The sequence below is a fragment of the Callorhinchus milii genome, unplaced genomic scaffold (genome assembly GCF_018977255.1).
Source record: "Callorhinchus milii isolate IMCB2004 unplaced genomic scaffold, IMCB_Cmil_1.0 Scaffold3, whole genome shotgun sequence".
Taxonomy (NCBI): domain Eukaryota; kingdom Metazoa; phylum Chordata; class Chondrichthyes; order Chimaeriformes; family Callorhinchidae; genus Callorhinchus; species Callorhinchus milii.
In genome coordinates, this window is record NW_024704744.1 from 90,619,844 (window position 1) to 90,636,917 (window position 17,074).

At 43.6% G+C, this 17,074-nt stretch overlaps 1 protein-coding gene across 2 annotated transcripts in view; it reads right to left on the reverse strand.

Moving 5' to 3' along the window:
• Positions 1-17,074, reverse strand: part of arid1b (AT rich interactive domain 1B (SWI1-like)) — a 283,137-nt gene that overhangs the window by 9,636 nt on the left and 256,427 nt on the right. For both annotated transcript variants that reach the window (XM_007905499.2, XM_007905498.2), the window contains exons 13-18: positions 11,160-11,286; positions 9,062-9,234; positions 6,961-7,111; positions 4,542-4,661; positions 3,113-3,209; positions 1,592-2,375 (exon numbers count right to left, since the gene is read on the reverse strand). In XM_007905499.2, the coding sequence (XP_007903690.2) occupies positions 1,592-2,375; positions 3,113-3,209; positions 4,542-4,661; positions 6,961-7,111; positions 9,062-9,234; positions 11,160-11,286 (1,452 nt within the window). The remainder of the gene's footprint in view (positions 1-1,591; positions 2,376-3,112; positions 3,210-4,541; positions 4,662-6,960; positions 7,112-9,061; positions 9,235-11,159; positions 11,287-17,074) is intronic.

The following is a 17,074-nucleotide window of genomic DNA, read 5'->3' on the forward strand; positions in this document are numbered from 1 at the left end:
TGCCAAAAAGTTGAAGTCCCCAGAATAAACAAACTCTCTCATGTACAAGCAGTAAACATATCCAAATCTTTCTAGACACCAAGACCCGTCTCTCACACACAGGCCGAGGAAATGGAATAACTTCCACTCGTGGCATTGACTCAAAGAACTCACGCTGCTCTCCACTGATTCAAGGGGGTCAGTTGCTGGCAATGAATGGACCAATAGAAAATTGCGGAACTATTTGCTCTAAATTGCGGGGCGTTTGCAAAAAACTTCCAGGAAATTGCGGGGGTTGATTGGTGATATCGAAAACCATTTTACTGCCAACCTACATTTTTTCACTTTATTGCTAAGAACTAAACACAAAGAAATAACACGTGTTAGATTGTTCCAAAAAAATCCTAACTGCTTTTTTAACAAAAACTGGGTGGCAAATTTGAGGGGTGGGGGAACAGAATACCAGCGCAAACCTGAAGGGAGTGGAGATCCGCCAAAAAACAGCCACCCAGAACCAGTGTCCTGACTGTGTGGCTACAGAAACTGGTGCAACCAGCTTTATACTAATCACTATCATTCACAGTACAATCCAAAATATGGATCAATTCTGGTGCAAAGAGTAAATTCATGTGCTTGCAGCTGAAACACTGGTGTGATCCAAGTCAAATCATGGGAATGCGGGACATTGATTTTATAATACGTCAGGAGTCAGAATTATTTGCCCACAACAACTTGGTATATAACGTGTATGATGGAAACAATAGAGTAACAGAATTTTTTAAAAACATTTCCCGTGTTCATGTAAATCAATAATGCCAAAGGCATTAACAATCTTCTTTGGAGGAGTAAGTGACAGTGAGGATAATGTGGTATCATGTCAACAGAATTCATGGCATGAAACTGCATTCAGGCCCAAGTGGCATCAATTATTTAACAGACTTTGATTTGGGAAAATCTCCATCCACAGCTCATACTTTTCAGCTTTAGATGCTCCATAAACAACAACTTGCATTTATACTGGACCCTTTCACACGGGGTAGTGTCATGGAGCGCTTAAACCCTGAGTAACCCACTGCATACACTTCTGAACTTCAACTTCTAGTGTTACCCCTCTCAGCTAAGTCATAGATTCAAAATGGTAGCTTGTTGGAGAGAGTGAATAAAAAGTGACTATTTGTGCTTGTAATGCTAATGTTTCTTCTGTAGTCAGGGACAACTGTATCTCTCCCTTCCCAACACCCCCCCACCACCCCGCTCTCTTTTCTTAAATATGAACAAATGCACGCACGCACGAACACACACAATAGCAAGTCCGGTCAAATACATTATTGATATTATTCGGTTCAGGCTTTTAAAAAAGAAGGGTGCACGTAAAAAGCAGTCAGTACTTTTGATTCCCTGGCATAACTTCTTTCAGCAATTACACTCTCTCTCTAAAATAAAACCCTTTCATTCAACCATATATAAAGATTCTGAAAATCTGGAATGCAATATGCAGTCATTTATTTTATAATGAGTCACCAAAAATACTGAGAAGCACAAGAACTGATATAATTGTTTCCTTATATCAAAACTTCATTCAGTGTAAATGGCTTTTATTAAATTTACCTACCAGTGTCTTTTGAGGTAAGTTTTCGTCTGGGTTTTAACATTGGCGGCGTTGCCTCCACTGATCCTGGAGGGAAGGTGATTTCCCGCCTTATTGGTGGTGGTTGATGTTGAACAGCAACGTGTGAGGCCGGGACTGGAGGACCAACTTTCTGCATCTTGATCGATGACATATAGGGCGTCTTGTTGGGGGACATTCGATTTTCTAGCGAGCGCTGGAAAGGCGCTGGGCTGGGAGCCCTGGAGATGTGGTTTGGCATCGAAGGAGGTGTCTGATAGGAGGACTGCGGAGGTCGTGTGATCGGAGGCATGGAGGCTGAAGGAGACATGTATGAAGACTGGCGCTGATTCACGTGGGAAGGCCATTGACCTTCATGATTCATTCTCTGGTCGGGTAAGATCATCTCATCAGTGCGATTCATCCCTGTATATGGTGATGCTTGCGGAGGTGCTCCAGGGCCTTGTCTATTGGGGTAAGGGTAAGGCATATCATTCCGTGACTGCCACATGCCCTGCTGTGGCACTTCGGTTGAGGCTGCTTGCATTGGCCCTCCAATCATTTGGGGTGGTATTGTATGCTGTTGCATGGAAACTGGACCCTGGATCCTGTCTCTGTTGTATGTCAATGGGTATTGGCTTTGCATGGACCTCCTGTCTGGTCCAGAATAGGTGTTTCCATATTGATTGTACATTTCCTGTTGCTGGCTGCTGTACTGCATGTTGTACATGTCATTCTCATGACGCTTTGGTGGAGGACCGTACATGCCCTCCATGGGACGTTTATAGTTCTGCAAAGGAAGGAGGTGATAGTTACAAAACACTTCGGGACACACGGGTAGCAAGCGATCACCTTTCATGTTAATTTTAATGTGTCGTTTAACCTGAATAAAATCTGGATTAAGATCCAATTGCACTCGAGGAAAAAAGCAGGTACCTGACAAAATATCAAAGAAATGCAAACTCAGCTAACGGAAAAATGAGCTGCTTTAGAGAGGTGAGGTAGTGTGTTAACTGCAGTGACCCGGGGTTGTATTATTTAAAAACTACAGAGGTAATAACAGTATAATAATCCTTGCATTTGATAAAGCGCCTCATCACGTATTCGAGTCGTCTCAAAGTGCTTCACAGAATGTGAAGTGAATTGAATGTATGGTGAAACGCAGCAGCCAATTGCGCAGAGCAGTGTCCCACAAACAGTTGTGGATCGAGTGACCAAATTATTATTATTATTTTTTAAATTGGAAGGAAAAGCGATCTGCCAATGGACTAACAACCGGGTTCCTACTTACTGCCAGGTAAACAGAGGCTTGTAGAAGAGGGAAGCTTTCCCAACGTTTCGCCCTTCCGGGCAATCGAACCCGGGTTCTTTTATTTGCAAGGCGAATGCTCTAACCACTGAGCTACAGGACTCCACAATATTAATACAACTACTGCATGTAATGAATTTGATTTTACAAATAGGAACTCTGGTAAGTGGAAGCTCCCGAAAGTTGGATGTTAAACGAAGCTGACAAGCTGCTGTTACCTGCTGCTGAGGATACATTCCAGGCTGATGACTTCCATATGGTGGCTGTCCCGAGGGAGGGCCTTGGCCTGGGTACTGCTGTCCATAGGGATCGTGCCTGTAACAGATCACTCTCATTATACCAGTCTACATCTCTCGGCAAAGGGCTCAATCTTCGCTGGACTTGATAAAACAAGCAGGCCTGTGCGGGGGCTGATTTGTCACCCGTCATGTCAATGAAACCACCGAGCCTCATTAATCATCTTACCAATGAGCGCCTGACAAATAAGGCCTCAATGGTTTTGTAAAATTAATATTTATAGATCGGATTTTACCTTCACATCAACCCGTGCTGACAGGTAAAAGAGTTATTGTGTGAATGAGTTATTTAGAGTGGAATTCAGTGAAGCCGTATAACGTGATAACTGCTGATGTGTTGCTGTGTATCCCATATACAGTTTTGTTAGCGTTAAAGGTGTCTCTATCTGTGTGATAGCGAATATTAGAATAAGTAGTTAGTTGCAGTGGTATGCTGGTTGATTCTTTGAATAAAAGCCCAGCTGATGGGAACGAAAAGCTCTTGACATTTAAGGCTAATTGAAACGCAATATACTGTGCACAATTTCATTTAAATATCAGCTTGCAACACACAGCAACAGATGTATGTGGCAAACAGCAGCATTGGTAAGAACGGCCCACCCCCATTGCTTTGCAGCCTTGTACATAGCCACAAGCTGAATAAAAATGCCTAACGACTGGGCTTTTGGAAAATACTACGTGATTTATGAGAAGCTGCAGAGCAACCTCCTCACCCCCCCCATTTGGATTAGCATTCCCCAAATCACAGTTCATCTTAGTTGAAACTGCAGAAGACATCCAGTGGATCAGCTGTTCTCTAGCTATTAAAATTCAATGACCTGTTTCAGGAGGATTGTCACTCCGATAAAGGGTCAGAGAGTCATTAATAATAATAATCCTTGCATTTGATATAACACCTTATCACGTCTTTGAGACATCTCAAAGCGCTTCACAGAATATACTGTAAAGTGAATTGACTGTATATTTTGTGGACAAAACAATTGCAGCCAATTGCATACAGAGGTGTCCCACAAACAGTCATGGATTGAGCGACCAAATTATTCTTATTTATTTATTTGCTATTTTGTGAAGGGATTATTATCCCTGGAAAAGTGATCTGCCAATCGACTAACAACTGGGTTCCTACTGACTGCTAGGTAAACAGAGGTGTGTGGAGCAAGGAGACTTGCCTATCGTTTCTCCCTGCCTGGGAATCGAACCAACGTCCTCTCGCTTGCGAGGCGAGTGCTTTAATCGCTAAGCTACAGGATTTACATAAAATACATTGGTTCCTCGATGCACAAAAACCCAATGAAAAATAATCTGTCATAGCTGTCCCTATGGGAGAAAGATGCTGCTTGTTCTTGGTTACCTTTGTTGTGGAGGGTAACGATTTGGTGAGTACATGCTCGGGTCATTGCTGGAAGGCACCACGTTAGACTGACCTCCTGGAGGTCCCATACTGCCTTCAGGACCCATCCCATGCTCAGGCCTAAAACAAAAACAATAGTTTTACTTTGGGTATGTAAGATCGCTGGAGAATTGTGCTTCTTTGATGCATGTAAACATTATTGTGAAATAATAATAACCTGCCAACCCCATACCAACCTGTCTGCTCCCTCTGCTTAGCGGGTTCCGGCTTGCTTCACGTCCTCCACCCCACCATCGGCGGTCGGGCCTTCAACGTCTCTGCCCCCACCCTTTTAGAACTCCATCCCATAGTCCCTTCATCTTGCTCCTTCTCTTGCCTCCTTCAAGGCACATATCAAGACCTTCTTCTTTGACCGTGCCTTCGGCCACTCTCCTGCCCTACCTTCCCTGCCCTCCACCTCTCCTGATTCCAAACCCCTGCTCGGGTGCAAATCCCTGACTGTTCAGTACCTTGGGACATCCTCCTGACATGAAAGGCGATATACAAATGTAATTTATTGTTATTGTTGAAATATATGATAATGAATGTTATTACTGTAATGAATGTTAGGAGCTATTAAGGGTGGATCAATAGAATCATATAAAAGGAAACTGAAAAAGCACCTGAGCAGTGAAATTATCAAGGGATTTGGGAAAGGACTGGAAAATGGAATTAAAACAAAGAAGCAATTGAGACAAACAGGTAGCACAGATATGATGCGCTGAATAGTCTCTATAAAATCCACACACGAACAGAAGACAATGCGGCCATCATGAATAGATTGAACGATTTCTCCTTTCTCCATTCCATAGTATCAGTAAATTTATCTCAGTATTTCCATTTAAACTGTTGTGGATTCATAACAACAATAATAATAATTGCATTGGATACAGCACCTTAACGCGTCTTCGAGACGTCTCAAAGCGCTTCACAAAGTATACTATAAAGTGAAATGTAGGCGAAATGCGGCAGAGAATTGCACACAGCAGTGTCCCACAAATAGTCATGGATTGAATGACCACATTATTATTATTATTATTATTATTTTTTTAAGGGATTATTACCCCTTCAAAAGCAATCCGCCAATCAACTAAAAAATGTGTTCCTACATACTAGGTAAACAGAGGCGTGTGGAGCAAGGAAATTTGCTCAATGTTTTGCCCTGCCCGGTTATCAAACCCAGATTGCAAAGCGAGTGCTCTAACCACAAAGCTGCAGGACTCCACATTTTATAATTAGTGAGGGGGGAGGGGAAGAACAGGCTCACCGAACCTGGCTCACAATGAAGCAATAGGTCGTAGAGTCCATCCACAAACATTCAGTTGGCAGTGATGCACATCCTGAATTGGGATGGTTTCAACCCAGGCTGACTCTGTTGTAACACGTCTCACTGGAGTGCGAGTCAGCTTGTAAAGCTGGTGCCCTTGGGGAACCGGGTTCACCAGAGGTATGTTACCCTTCGGCAAGAATTCTGTGTGCTGCATGGCAGTGCAGGAAGTTGGCCAATCTGTCTGCACCAGAAGCCAAGTCCGTGATGACGTGGGAATGACTGATTTTTCTATTGAGGGATCTGTTGTAAAGCGGGATTTGATATTATGGACTCAAAACACTGTGTTATAATGGGGGTGGCAGGGAATATTGATGCCACTGCATTAATGTTTTGTCTTGTCTGAACTGGAGGCTTGAACATTCACTTTTTAATTCGATTCGAACTAATAGCATCATAAATCCAGCTCTAACAAGGCTGGTTCCCAGAAGCTTTCCTCTGCAATAAGCTTCACTTAGCCATTACACCAGTCCTAGCCAGGCTCCACTGGCTCCCTATGGCTGAATGGATCGATTTCAAGATCCTCACACTTGTTTTCAAATCCCTTCATACCCTTGCACCTCCCTAACTCTCCGACCTGTTTACCCTCAACCCACTACCTCCACTCGACTGACTCCGGCCTCCTGCATGTCCCTCGTGCCCTCCCTTCCATCATCATTGGCCATGCTTTCAGCCACTGTGTCCCGAAACTCTGGAACACTCTTCCTCTATCCCTCCACCTTGCCCCTTCCTTCTCCATTTTCAGGTCACGCCTCCTCTTCGACCGTGCCCACTGTTATCTCCCCACTCCCCCGGCTCAGCATCGTGCTCTGTCACTGTCAAGTGCTCTGGGTCCCTACCCTATGTGAGGGGCGCTGTGTAAATGCAAGTTGTTGCTGTTAACAAAACCCACCCTGGGAATGTATAAGGCTAAAACTAAGTTGATAAAATTGGAAAAGTTTTAAATGGAAAATGGAATCTGTTGCGTCCACATCTCCCACTTTGATGAGTGCAACACTTTTTTTGTTAAAAATCAATCATATAAAATTGTGCAGAATTAAAGATGTCATTTACCTTCTATCATAGCCAGGTCCATAAGTGTACTGCTGCCTTTGGCCCATGCTCATGTTGGCCATTGCTGCAGATGGCGTACGGTTGTACAGATCCTGCATCCCACTATTAGGCATCACTCCAGGAGGCATAAAGGGGTCATTACTCCCAGGCACTAGGATAGAATAAATTAATCTTAGTACCTAACAAATAATCCATCACAGTAGAACAAGCAGTGAAAACACTGGATATTGTCTAACTTCTGTTACAGAAGACGGACAGAATAAAACCTTATTTTATGCCAATTCAACTTTCCATATTTTGGCAGACGTTTGACACAGCACACAACATAGACTCAAAATAAAAAAGACCTATTTGTCACAATTACATAGAATTCCACAAAACAGTATAGCACGGCAGTTAGGCTGCCTGCTGTATGTTACGCACTTTCCACATTGGCATCCCTTGGTCCTCGAGCAAAAACATTCATATTCAAGGAAGTTTGAAGTATTATGATCAGAGCCAGTGCCATTTCCTCTCAGCCACTACGCCCCAAAACTATGGAACACTCTCCCTCTGTGCCGCTACCTTGCCCCTTCCTTCCCCATCTTCAGATCACGCCTGAAGACCTTCCTCTTCGACTGTGCCTACGGTCACCTCCCACCGGCTCGGTGTCGTGCGCCACTACTGTCAAGAGCGCTGGGACGCTATCCTACGTGAGGCGCGCCATATAAATGCAAGTTATTGTTGTTGACTTCCTACAGCATTCTCAACAGCATGCCATCACACCTGTTTGCATTGTGGAATTCCATTAATATTTCCTCTGTGATTGAAATGGTTATGATTTTGTGCAGCACATTGTTTTGCGAAGAAAAGCAGAATCCCGGGAAGATTGCAATATGCCCCAATGTAAGTCTCAGAATTGAAATTAAAAAATATTAGTGGGATGGGAATGGGAGGGAGAAGATGCAAGTTGTCCTGCAGAACCAAGACATGAAACATCACAATAGAACTGATTAATAAGGTTATTTTCCTGCAGAAAGCTTGCAAATGCAAACAAATAGGTAGAACAGATGCATCCATCTCCCTAGGAAAGAGGGTGAAGGGCAAGAATCCTACAGAAGACTAGGAAAGACAAAATGCACAACGCTTTTCTTATGACTCCCTTCCTAGGCTCGTGCCATCTCTGTGACTTTCCAATATTCCAATTTTTAAGTCCTTGCGTTTGTGGAGGAATGCAGATTTTTTGATTTTCAAACAGCTCCAATTAGCGATGGATTATCCCTCAGTCTTCAACCAGTCACAATGAATCAATCCATTTCAGACAAATAGAAGGGGGGAAGGATTTATGTTATTATAGTAGATTTAACTCTTACTAATAGTATAGGAAGCTCTCTGCATCATTAGATGTGATCTCTCTGTCTCTGCATGACGTATGAATTCATGCATGACAGTTCAATCCAATAAGATGTGTCTCCTTGGAGCTGAAATGGTCCCAAGATGACATGCCTGGCAATGTAATGTCAGAATCGAGCCAGGCCTCTGTGACGGTCCCAAGTTCAATTCCTGAGCCAGGCCCGTCAACAGTATTCCAGGGTGCTACTGATGACAGCACAGCCCAGCCTGGCTCATCACGAGGACCTGGAAGGGCAGACCAGTCACTGGGGGCAGGGAGTCATCCCACTCAGCTGCTACTAACCCTGCAAACCAAAGCCCTAAAAGGTAGGGTGGTCCTAGCTGGACAAGCAGCGGGAAAGCTTGCCAGACAGAGATATCAATGGCAAGCTCTGTGGTTTTATCTGGTTAGACTCCAGCAGTTACCCCAACATACACTCTGGGGTCCCCAAACCTTGGTTCTTGCCAACCTGTGCCTAATACTTTCCGGAATTAGGTAAACAAGATGTGTCCCTCCAGGGAGAGAGTGTGCATTCCATTATCTATCTCTGGGATTTCCATGTGTAGGTGGGATTCTCAGCTTGGTTTGGATGCTCTTAAGCACGGTGATGGGTTTCTACGTGTGTCAAGACACCAGAATGATCCCAAAACAATCCAATTGGTTACTTGGCCTTTCCTCATCTCCCTCCCATGTAAGTTACATAATTGGATAAATAAAGGAACAGGTTACCTTTTCTCATCCCAGCGAATGGGTCCTTATTGGGTTCGTACCCCATCCTTCCCATCATTTCCGGCATGTTGATCCCCGATTGGTACTGTGGGTTGGGCGTCATGGAAGTCCTCTTCTGGAAGGCTGGGTCACTAACATCAGAGAAGGGGTCCTGGACACTGATTGCATTGTTCCTGTTCATACAACAATCCCCCCACACCAGCAGTTTAGATTTAATAGCACTGAGAACTGACTGAAGTTATTCCTGATAAAGGGATTCAATGATACTAATAATAATCCTTGCATTTGATATAGCGCTTTATCACGTCTTCGAGATGTGTCAAAGCGCTTCACAGAACATACTGTTAAGCGAATTGACTGTACATTTTGTGGGCGAAACACAGCAGCCAATTGAGCACAGCAGTGTCCCACAAACAGTCGTGGATTGAGTGACCAAATTATTATTAATTTTTTTTAAGGGATCATTACACCTGGAAAAGTGATCTGCCAATCGACTAACAACTTTAACCGCTAAGTTTCAGGATTCCACTGCATTCAATGTCAATTGAAATAATAGTTTTAAAAAAAACTATACCTCTTGCGGTGTTTGTTTGTTTGTTAATTAATTAATCAATCACTTAATCCACTACTGTTTGTGGGACACTACTGTGAGCAATTGGCTGCTGAGATCCGCCCACAAAATATGCAGTCAATTAATTCACTTTACTGAAGCGCTTTGAGGCGCCTCGAAGACGTGATAAGGCGCTGTATCAAGTGCAAGGATTCTATATTATAATCTAGTATTTTTCTTTATTTGTTTGAGTGGCTGAGGGTCTACATTCAGAAGAGAAAGGCTGAAGTCTGAGGGTCAGGAAATTGCTTTGGTTTTACCTGGTTTTTATTTCAGTCCCTGAAATCAAATGGCAGTGGAGCAAGAATGGTACCTCCTGTTATATCCCTGACAAGAGGTTTGTGTCATCTTCCTTCTGATACGCGTCAGAAAGCACTCTGTCAGACATACTATGCCAGAAACAAGCAGCACGGTTGAGATAGGACTTTTATAGAAACAAAAACATCAATCTTCATTCAGACTTTCCACCGTTATAGCTTTGGTCGTCAAACATTGGGACTGGCTTGACCTGACATTCAGCCTAATGCCCCTTGAAGCTGCTTACAACCATTTATCAATGGCCTGTGGAACTGAAGAATCATTGTGATGTGCCTTTACATTCAGATAGAGAGACTGCTGAGAACTCATTTCACTCAGATTAATAGAAGGGATTCAGTGGGCCCAACCAATACTGGGGACATGGGACACTTGAAGTCCAGCATTAGTTCTGTGAGATGACACACATTGCAATCCAATAACGGTCAAAAGGCCGTTACTGGGGGACCTTAATTGGACATGACATTACTGAGTTTGTTCGGGGTCACTACTCATTGTTATTCATTGTAAGTTTTCTAAAAAAGAAGGTAACACAGTAGTCTGTCATTTATTACATTGCCATGCACTTGGAAATAAAATAAAAAAGTCGATATTAACCTTTTCACACCATAGACCCTTTTCCCTCTTCAACTTTGGGTCACAGGACCTTGCTGCTTGTTACCTTAGGTGTTTGCCTATAAAATAGTCACTATACTTTACAGTAAATCCTGCAAAGGGCTCCCGACTTGAAAGGCACTATACCAAATGCAAGGATTAATATTATTTATTATTATTAAATGAAAGACTGTGCCTCAAAGTCACTTATTGTCTTTCAATTTGGTGCAATGAATTCTTGATTCACCACTTCAATTAAATTAGTTTTTTTACGACTAGTTGAAAAAAATCAATTTTTCTATTATTTGCATAAAAGAGCCACGTGAAAAAGGGCAATTGACACATTTGCCCTTCGAATATCCTATTTCTTTAAGTGGGCTACAATTCTGTTAAGCTTTATTAGGTTGCGTTTTAAACAGGGACAGAGAAATAATAGATCATTCTCTTGTGGGTAACCCATTTAGCAATAGAGTAAGGCTATTGCTAAAGTAATGCTCCACAATCCCACTTCCTCAGCCTGATCCAATTTGATCTTGTGTAATGCTGACAGAAAAGGATTCAGTAGTACTCTGTTCATACCTGTTCCCCTGGATCTGCGTCATCTGCCCGTGTGGTGCTGATACAGGTGTTGGGGGCTTCAGGTCTTCTGTCATTGAGCTGTTGGTGGACTGTGGAGTCATTGGCCCTTGCAAAGAGCCTGAACCAGCTATAAAACAAGAATTATTCAGTATTATATGATTTGTAAATTCCTGGGTAGCCCTTTGAAACATCTCGATGACATGATAAGGTGCTTTTGTGGAATCCTGTAGCTCAGTGGTTAGAGCACTCGCCTCGCAAGCAAGAGGACCTGGCTTCGATTCCTGGGCAGAGCAAAACGTTGAGCAAGTTTCCGTACTCCACACACATCTGTTTACCCAGCAGTGAGTAGGAACCTGGTGGGTAGTCAATCGGCTGATCGTTTTCTTGGGCTAATAAACACTTCAAAGAAAAATAATAATAATAATTGGGTCACTCAATCCACAACTGTTTGGGGGACACTGCTGTGCACAATTGGTTGCTGCGTTTCGCCCACAAAATATACAGTCAATTCACTTTACAATATATTCTGTGAAGCGCTTTGAGATGTCTCGAAGATGTGATAAGGCGCTGTATCAAATGCAAGGATTATTATTATAATAAGAACACAAGAACATAGGAAAATAGATACATTCCGCCTATTGAGTCTGTTCCACTAGTTTATTAGATACTTGCAAATATTTTAATTCCAATGCCCTGGCATTTCACATACCCCTTGATACCTCGTCAACTCAAGTATCTATCTAACTCTCTTTTAAACATCCCTATTGATTCTGCTTCCAAAGCTTTCTGGGGATATTCGATATCTGCACACTTTCCAGCTCGGGATAGTAATCACAAGTGGGAACAATGGTTGGTTCCCATTTCTCTAACCCAGAATCAGAGTATATTACAGTACAGAAGGAGGCCATTTGGCCCATCGTGCCTGTGCCGGCTCTCTAGAAGAGTTACCCAATCAGTCCCACTACCCTAGTTTTTCCCCATATCCTTGCAAGTTTTTCCTTTTCAAGTTACCTATCTAATTCTCCTCTGAAAGTTGTTATTGAATTGTGTCCCAACTCTTTCCCCGGTCAACTATCGCAGCACAGACCTTACACATTTATCTGTATGGTCTGACACTGTGCTGGCTAATATCTTTACCCATTTGCCCGCTGGAGGAGCTATTTGTGGTTCATTTGAATTCGTACGAATTAATAATAATAAAAATAATCCTTGCATTTGACATAGCGGCTTATCACGTCATTGCAACTTCTCAAAGCGCTTCACAGAATATACTGTAAAGTGAATTGACTGTATATTTTTCAGGCGAAACTCGAACTCCAATGATGGGGCGGTGAGTGCGAGGGACGAGCAGGAGGCAGTGCCAGTCGAGCGGAGGCGCCGGGTGGTAGATTGGGGAGTGAGGAGGTCAGAGAGGTAGGGAGGTGCCAGGGAAAGGATTTGAACACTAGTGTGAGGATCTTGAAGTTGATCCATTTGGTGATGGGGAGCCAGAGCGGGTGAGATGTGGATACAGAGTTTGGTTCGGGTCAGTATGCGGGCAGCAGAGTTCTGAATTAGCTGGATTTTTTGAATAATGGAGCTGGAAAGACAGGCGAGGAGTGCATTGGAGTAATCCAAGCGGGAGGTGACAAAAGCATGTATGAGGGTTTCGGCTGCATTTGGGGTAAGGTACGGTCAGTGGTGGGCATTGTGGCGGAGGTGGATGAAGGCACTCCTGGGCAGGGACCAGATGTGGTGGAGAAAGGACAGCTGGGGGTCGAACAGGACATCTAGACTGCACACTCTTTTGATGACTCTGAGGGAGAGCACAGGAAGGTTGAGGAGTTCAGATCCGCAGGAGTGAAGACATTGACGGGACCCAAGGAGTATGGCTCCCATCAATATCTTCATTGGAGCCGCATTCAGCTGCACTCATCCAGACCCTAGACAAGCTGGTAGAACATCAGGGGAACCTGAAGCTGGTCTTGGAGGAGGCAAAGTAGATTTGTGTGTCATCTGCATACATGTGGAAGTCTGCGGATGACATGCCAAGACGGAGCATATAGATGAGTTTGCAAGGCTATGGGCAAAGAGTGGAGGAGTGGGATTAATTTGGACAACTCTTTTCAAAGAGCTGGCACAGACACGATGTGCCGAATGGCCTCCTTCTGTGCTGTATAATTCTATGAGTCTATGAGGAAAAGAAGAGAGGGCCAAGGATGGAGGCCTGGGGTACCCCTAGTTGACTGGGCAGACGGACAGACGTGCACTAGAGAGCCTGTCAGGGAGCACCGTACAGAAGCAAGAAAAGAAAGATTAAACTAATCTACAATTTCTTTATAGTGATATTCTTTCCCCAAACTGATATTACCATTTCAAGCGTGTGTTTACCCACTGTGCCATTCTTCGTTCAAAACAGATTGGAATCATTAACTTCTGAAATTGATGTCAATTACTTTAAGACATTAAAATTCAACTACTCCATATCCTACTTAAATCACATAAAATGGTTAACTGTTTTTCATCGGTTCCACGGATTCCATTTTGTTTGGGAGTGTGCCCACATGAGTGTGTGTGTGTATGCCAATACAAGCAGACAGATATATATATATATAAGCGATATATATAAGCGCTTTGGGACGTCCTCCCGACGTGAAAAGCGCTATATCAAATGCAAGGATTATTATTATTATATACATATATATAACAAGTGTAAGTGAATTCAGGAAATTATAAAAGAAACATAAATCACGTAGCTTATGACCTGAGAGCTACGACTGAACCAGAGACCAACATAAAGCTACAGCCTGCAACAAAAAAAATTGCATTTATGCAGCACCCTTCAACCGGGGTAGCGTCCCAAAGCGCTTGACAGTGGCGGAGTCTGACCCTGAGCCAGGAGTCGAGGGAGGGGGGAGGTGACCGTTAGCTCGATCAAAAAGGAAGGTCTTTAGGTAAGATTTGAAGGTGGGGAGGGAGGGGTAAGGCGGAGGGAATGAGGAAGAGAGTTCAGGGTTTTGGGGTGGAGTGGCTGAAGGCACGGCCACCAATGGTGAAGCAGAGGGGACGAGGGACAAACAGGATGCCGGAGCCAGCTGAGCGGAGACAGCGGGTGGTGGAGTGGGGTGTAAGCAGATCGGAGAGGTAGGGAGGTGCGAGGGCATGAAGGGATTTAAAAACGAGTGAGAGGATCTTGAAACACTTGAACGAGGCAAGAGGGAGGAACTCGGGGGTTGGGTTGGGGCTGTATTGAAGTTTGCTGACAATACTAAATTGGATGGATTGGCAAATTGTGAAAATAGAATCATGGTAATTTACCGCACAGGAGGCCATTCAGTCCATGGAATTTGCACTTGCCAATCACCAAGAGAAGTGGAAACCATGAAACCGAATGAAAATAATAAAACTGCAGAAGGATACTGACAGACTAGAGAAATGGTTGGAAAAGAGGCAAATAGGAGTCATGTAGCTCAGTGGTTAGAGCATTTGCCTCGCAAGCAAATGGCTTCGATTCCTGGCTTCGATTCCTGGGCAGGGCAAAACATTGAGCAATTTTCCTTACTCCACACACATCCGTTTACCCAGCAGTGAGTAGGAACCTGGTTATTAATCGATTGGCGGATCGCTTTTCCGGGGATGATAATTCCTTCCAAAAATAATAATAATTTGGTCACTTGATCCACGACTGTTTGTGGGACACTGCTGTGCGCAATTGGCTGCTGCGTTTCACCCACAAAATATACAGTCACTACACTTTACAGCGTATTTTGTGAAGCGCTTTGCGATGTCTCGAAGACTGATAAGGTCCTATATCAAATGCAAGGATTATTATTAGCATCATTGAATCCCTTTGTCAGGAATTATCATAAGGATTATTATTATTATTACTATAAACTTGTCAAAATGATAATCCATTTAAAAAAGACTACTCTAAGGGCTGGCTGAATGACCCTGCTTTAATCCGTTCTGTCGTAAACAGTTTGAAAATAATTCGATCAGTTAATAAAGAATGTTGCGTCAGTTAATGTGAGCCCTTGGCTGAAACAGATTAACATGCGTTTATTCATTCATGCCATTTCCACATTCCCTGCCAGCTCTTTTACTTCAGGATGTGTGTGAAATATGACTCTTAAACCCTTCTGAATATAGAGCTGGCACACTGCAAGGACATCCCTACCTTTTGCCAGAAGCTACAATATATTCACTAAAGTAAACAAAGGAAAGGTTACTGGAGGTTAAGTATGTTCACATACTTCAGGCAGCATAGCCAGCCATCACGCTGGGAAGATAATTTACTCAATGTGAGTGAACTCACTGCCCCAGTTTTAGGAGCTGAATGTCCGGGGACTAGCAACTGATCTGCTCTGAACAGAGGTCACTCGGTTAGTTTTGTTTATCATCAAGACCCCTCCCTCCCATTCATCTTAACGTGGGGGGATTCCCATCTTTACACATGTCAATGACATTACCTGTCAGTGAACAAGAGGAACGTGTTACTGGCAAAGAAGGGCAGTCTCCCCTGACAGTTCATACTCTAAGGCGTTCCAACAAAACCAATTGCACTTCATTTAGTTTGGCGGCGACTTCTCCAGCCTGACTTGTCACAGCAGGGACCAGCCTGAACTGGCCCCAAGGTGACATATCTGGCAATGAAATATCGGAATCGCGCCAGCCCTCTGTGACGGTCTCTAGTCCGGTACCTGAGCCTGGTGGGTCCGCAGTATTCCAGAGCACTGCTGATGACAGCACAGCCCGGCTCGGCTCATCACCAGGACCTGGATGGGCAGAGCAGTCACTGGGGGTAGGGAGTCATCCCACTCAGCTCCTGTTAATCCTTCAAGTCCCACCCTAATGGGTAGGGTGGTCCTAGCTGGACAAGCAGCAGGAAAGCTTTCTGGACAGCAATATCAATGGCAAGCTATGCAGTTTTAGCTGATTAGACTCCAGCAGTTACCCCAATTTTGGGATCCCAAAGCCTTGGCTCTTGACATCCTGCGCCTAATACTTTCCAGAATTAGGTAAGCAAGATGCGTCCCTGCAGGGAGAGAGTGCGCATTCCATTCCAACAATATATTTCTGGGATTTCCATGTGTAGGTGGTCTGGCACAGGTAGGCAATAAATGCAATTGAACCTAGGATGAGTAGTTTAATGGCCTCATCTTAAGATGAGGGATATGGATGACACCAAAGAATGTATTTTTAATGACAACTAAACTAATTTTTCTCATTCAAACATGGACTAACTATTTGTCGTTCACAGTGGTAGATTTTACTTTTTCCCCTCTCCTCTCTCACCCTTCTGTGCGGCCTCACAACAACGGTCCAGTCCCATGGGATCCCTACCCAAAACTTTGCCCAATGCGGAACATCAGGATTCTCTACCACAGAGGGAATCAAGGATAAGACAGCCTCCAAATATGATGGTAAAAATGTAAGATTAAACGAGAAGCAGGTAGAAGATAATTAGAGAATATACAATCACATGACTGTGACTTTGATGGGGAAATGCAGTGACGTTTTAATTTTAATTCATTTTGTACATTTCATTTTTGGATCCTCTATTGTTTGTCAGTGATATGTACTATTGATGAAGGAAGATTTCCCCAGGCTTATAATAATAATCCTTGCATTTGATATAACGCCTTATCACGTCTTCGAGAGTCTCAAAGAGCTTCACAGAATATATTGCAACGTGAATTGACTTTATATTTTGTGGGTGAAATGCATCAGGCAATTGGGCTCACAAACAGTCGTGGATTGAGTAACCAAAGTATTATCATTCTTTATTTTTTAAAGGGAGTATTACTCCCGGAAAAGTGATTCCCCCAATCAACTAACAACCGGGTTCCTACTTACTGCTAGGTGAACAGAGGCGTGTGGAATAAGCAAATTTGCCTAACGTTGCGCCTGCCCGGGAATCAAACTCAGGTCCTCTT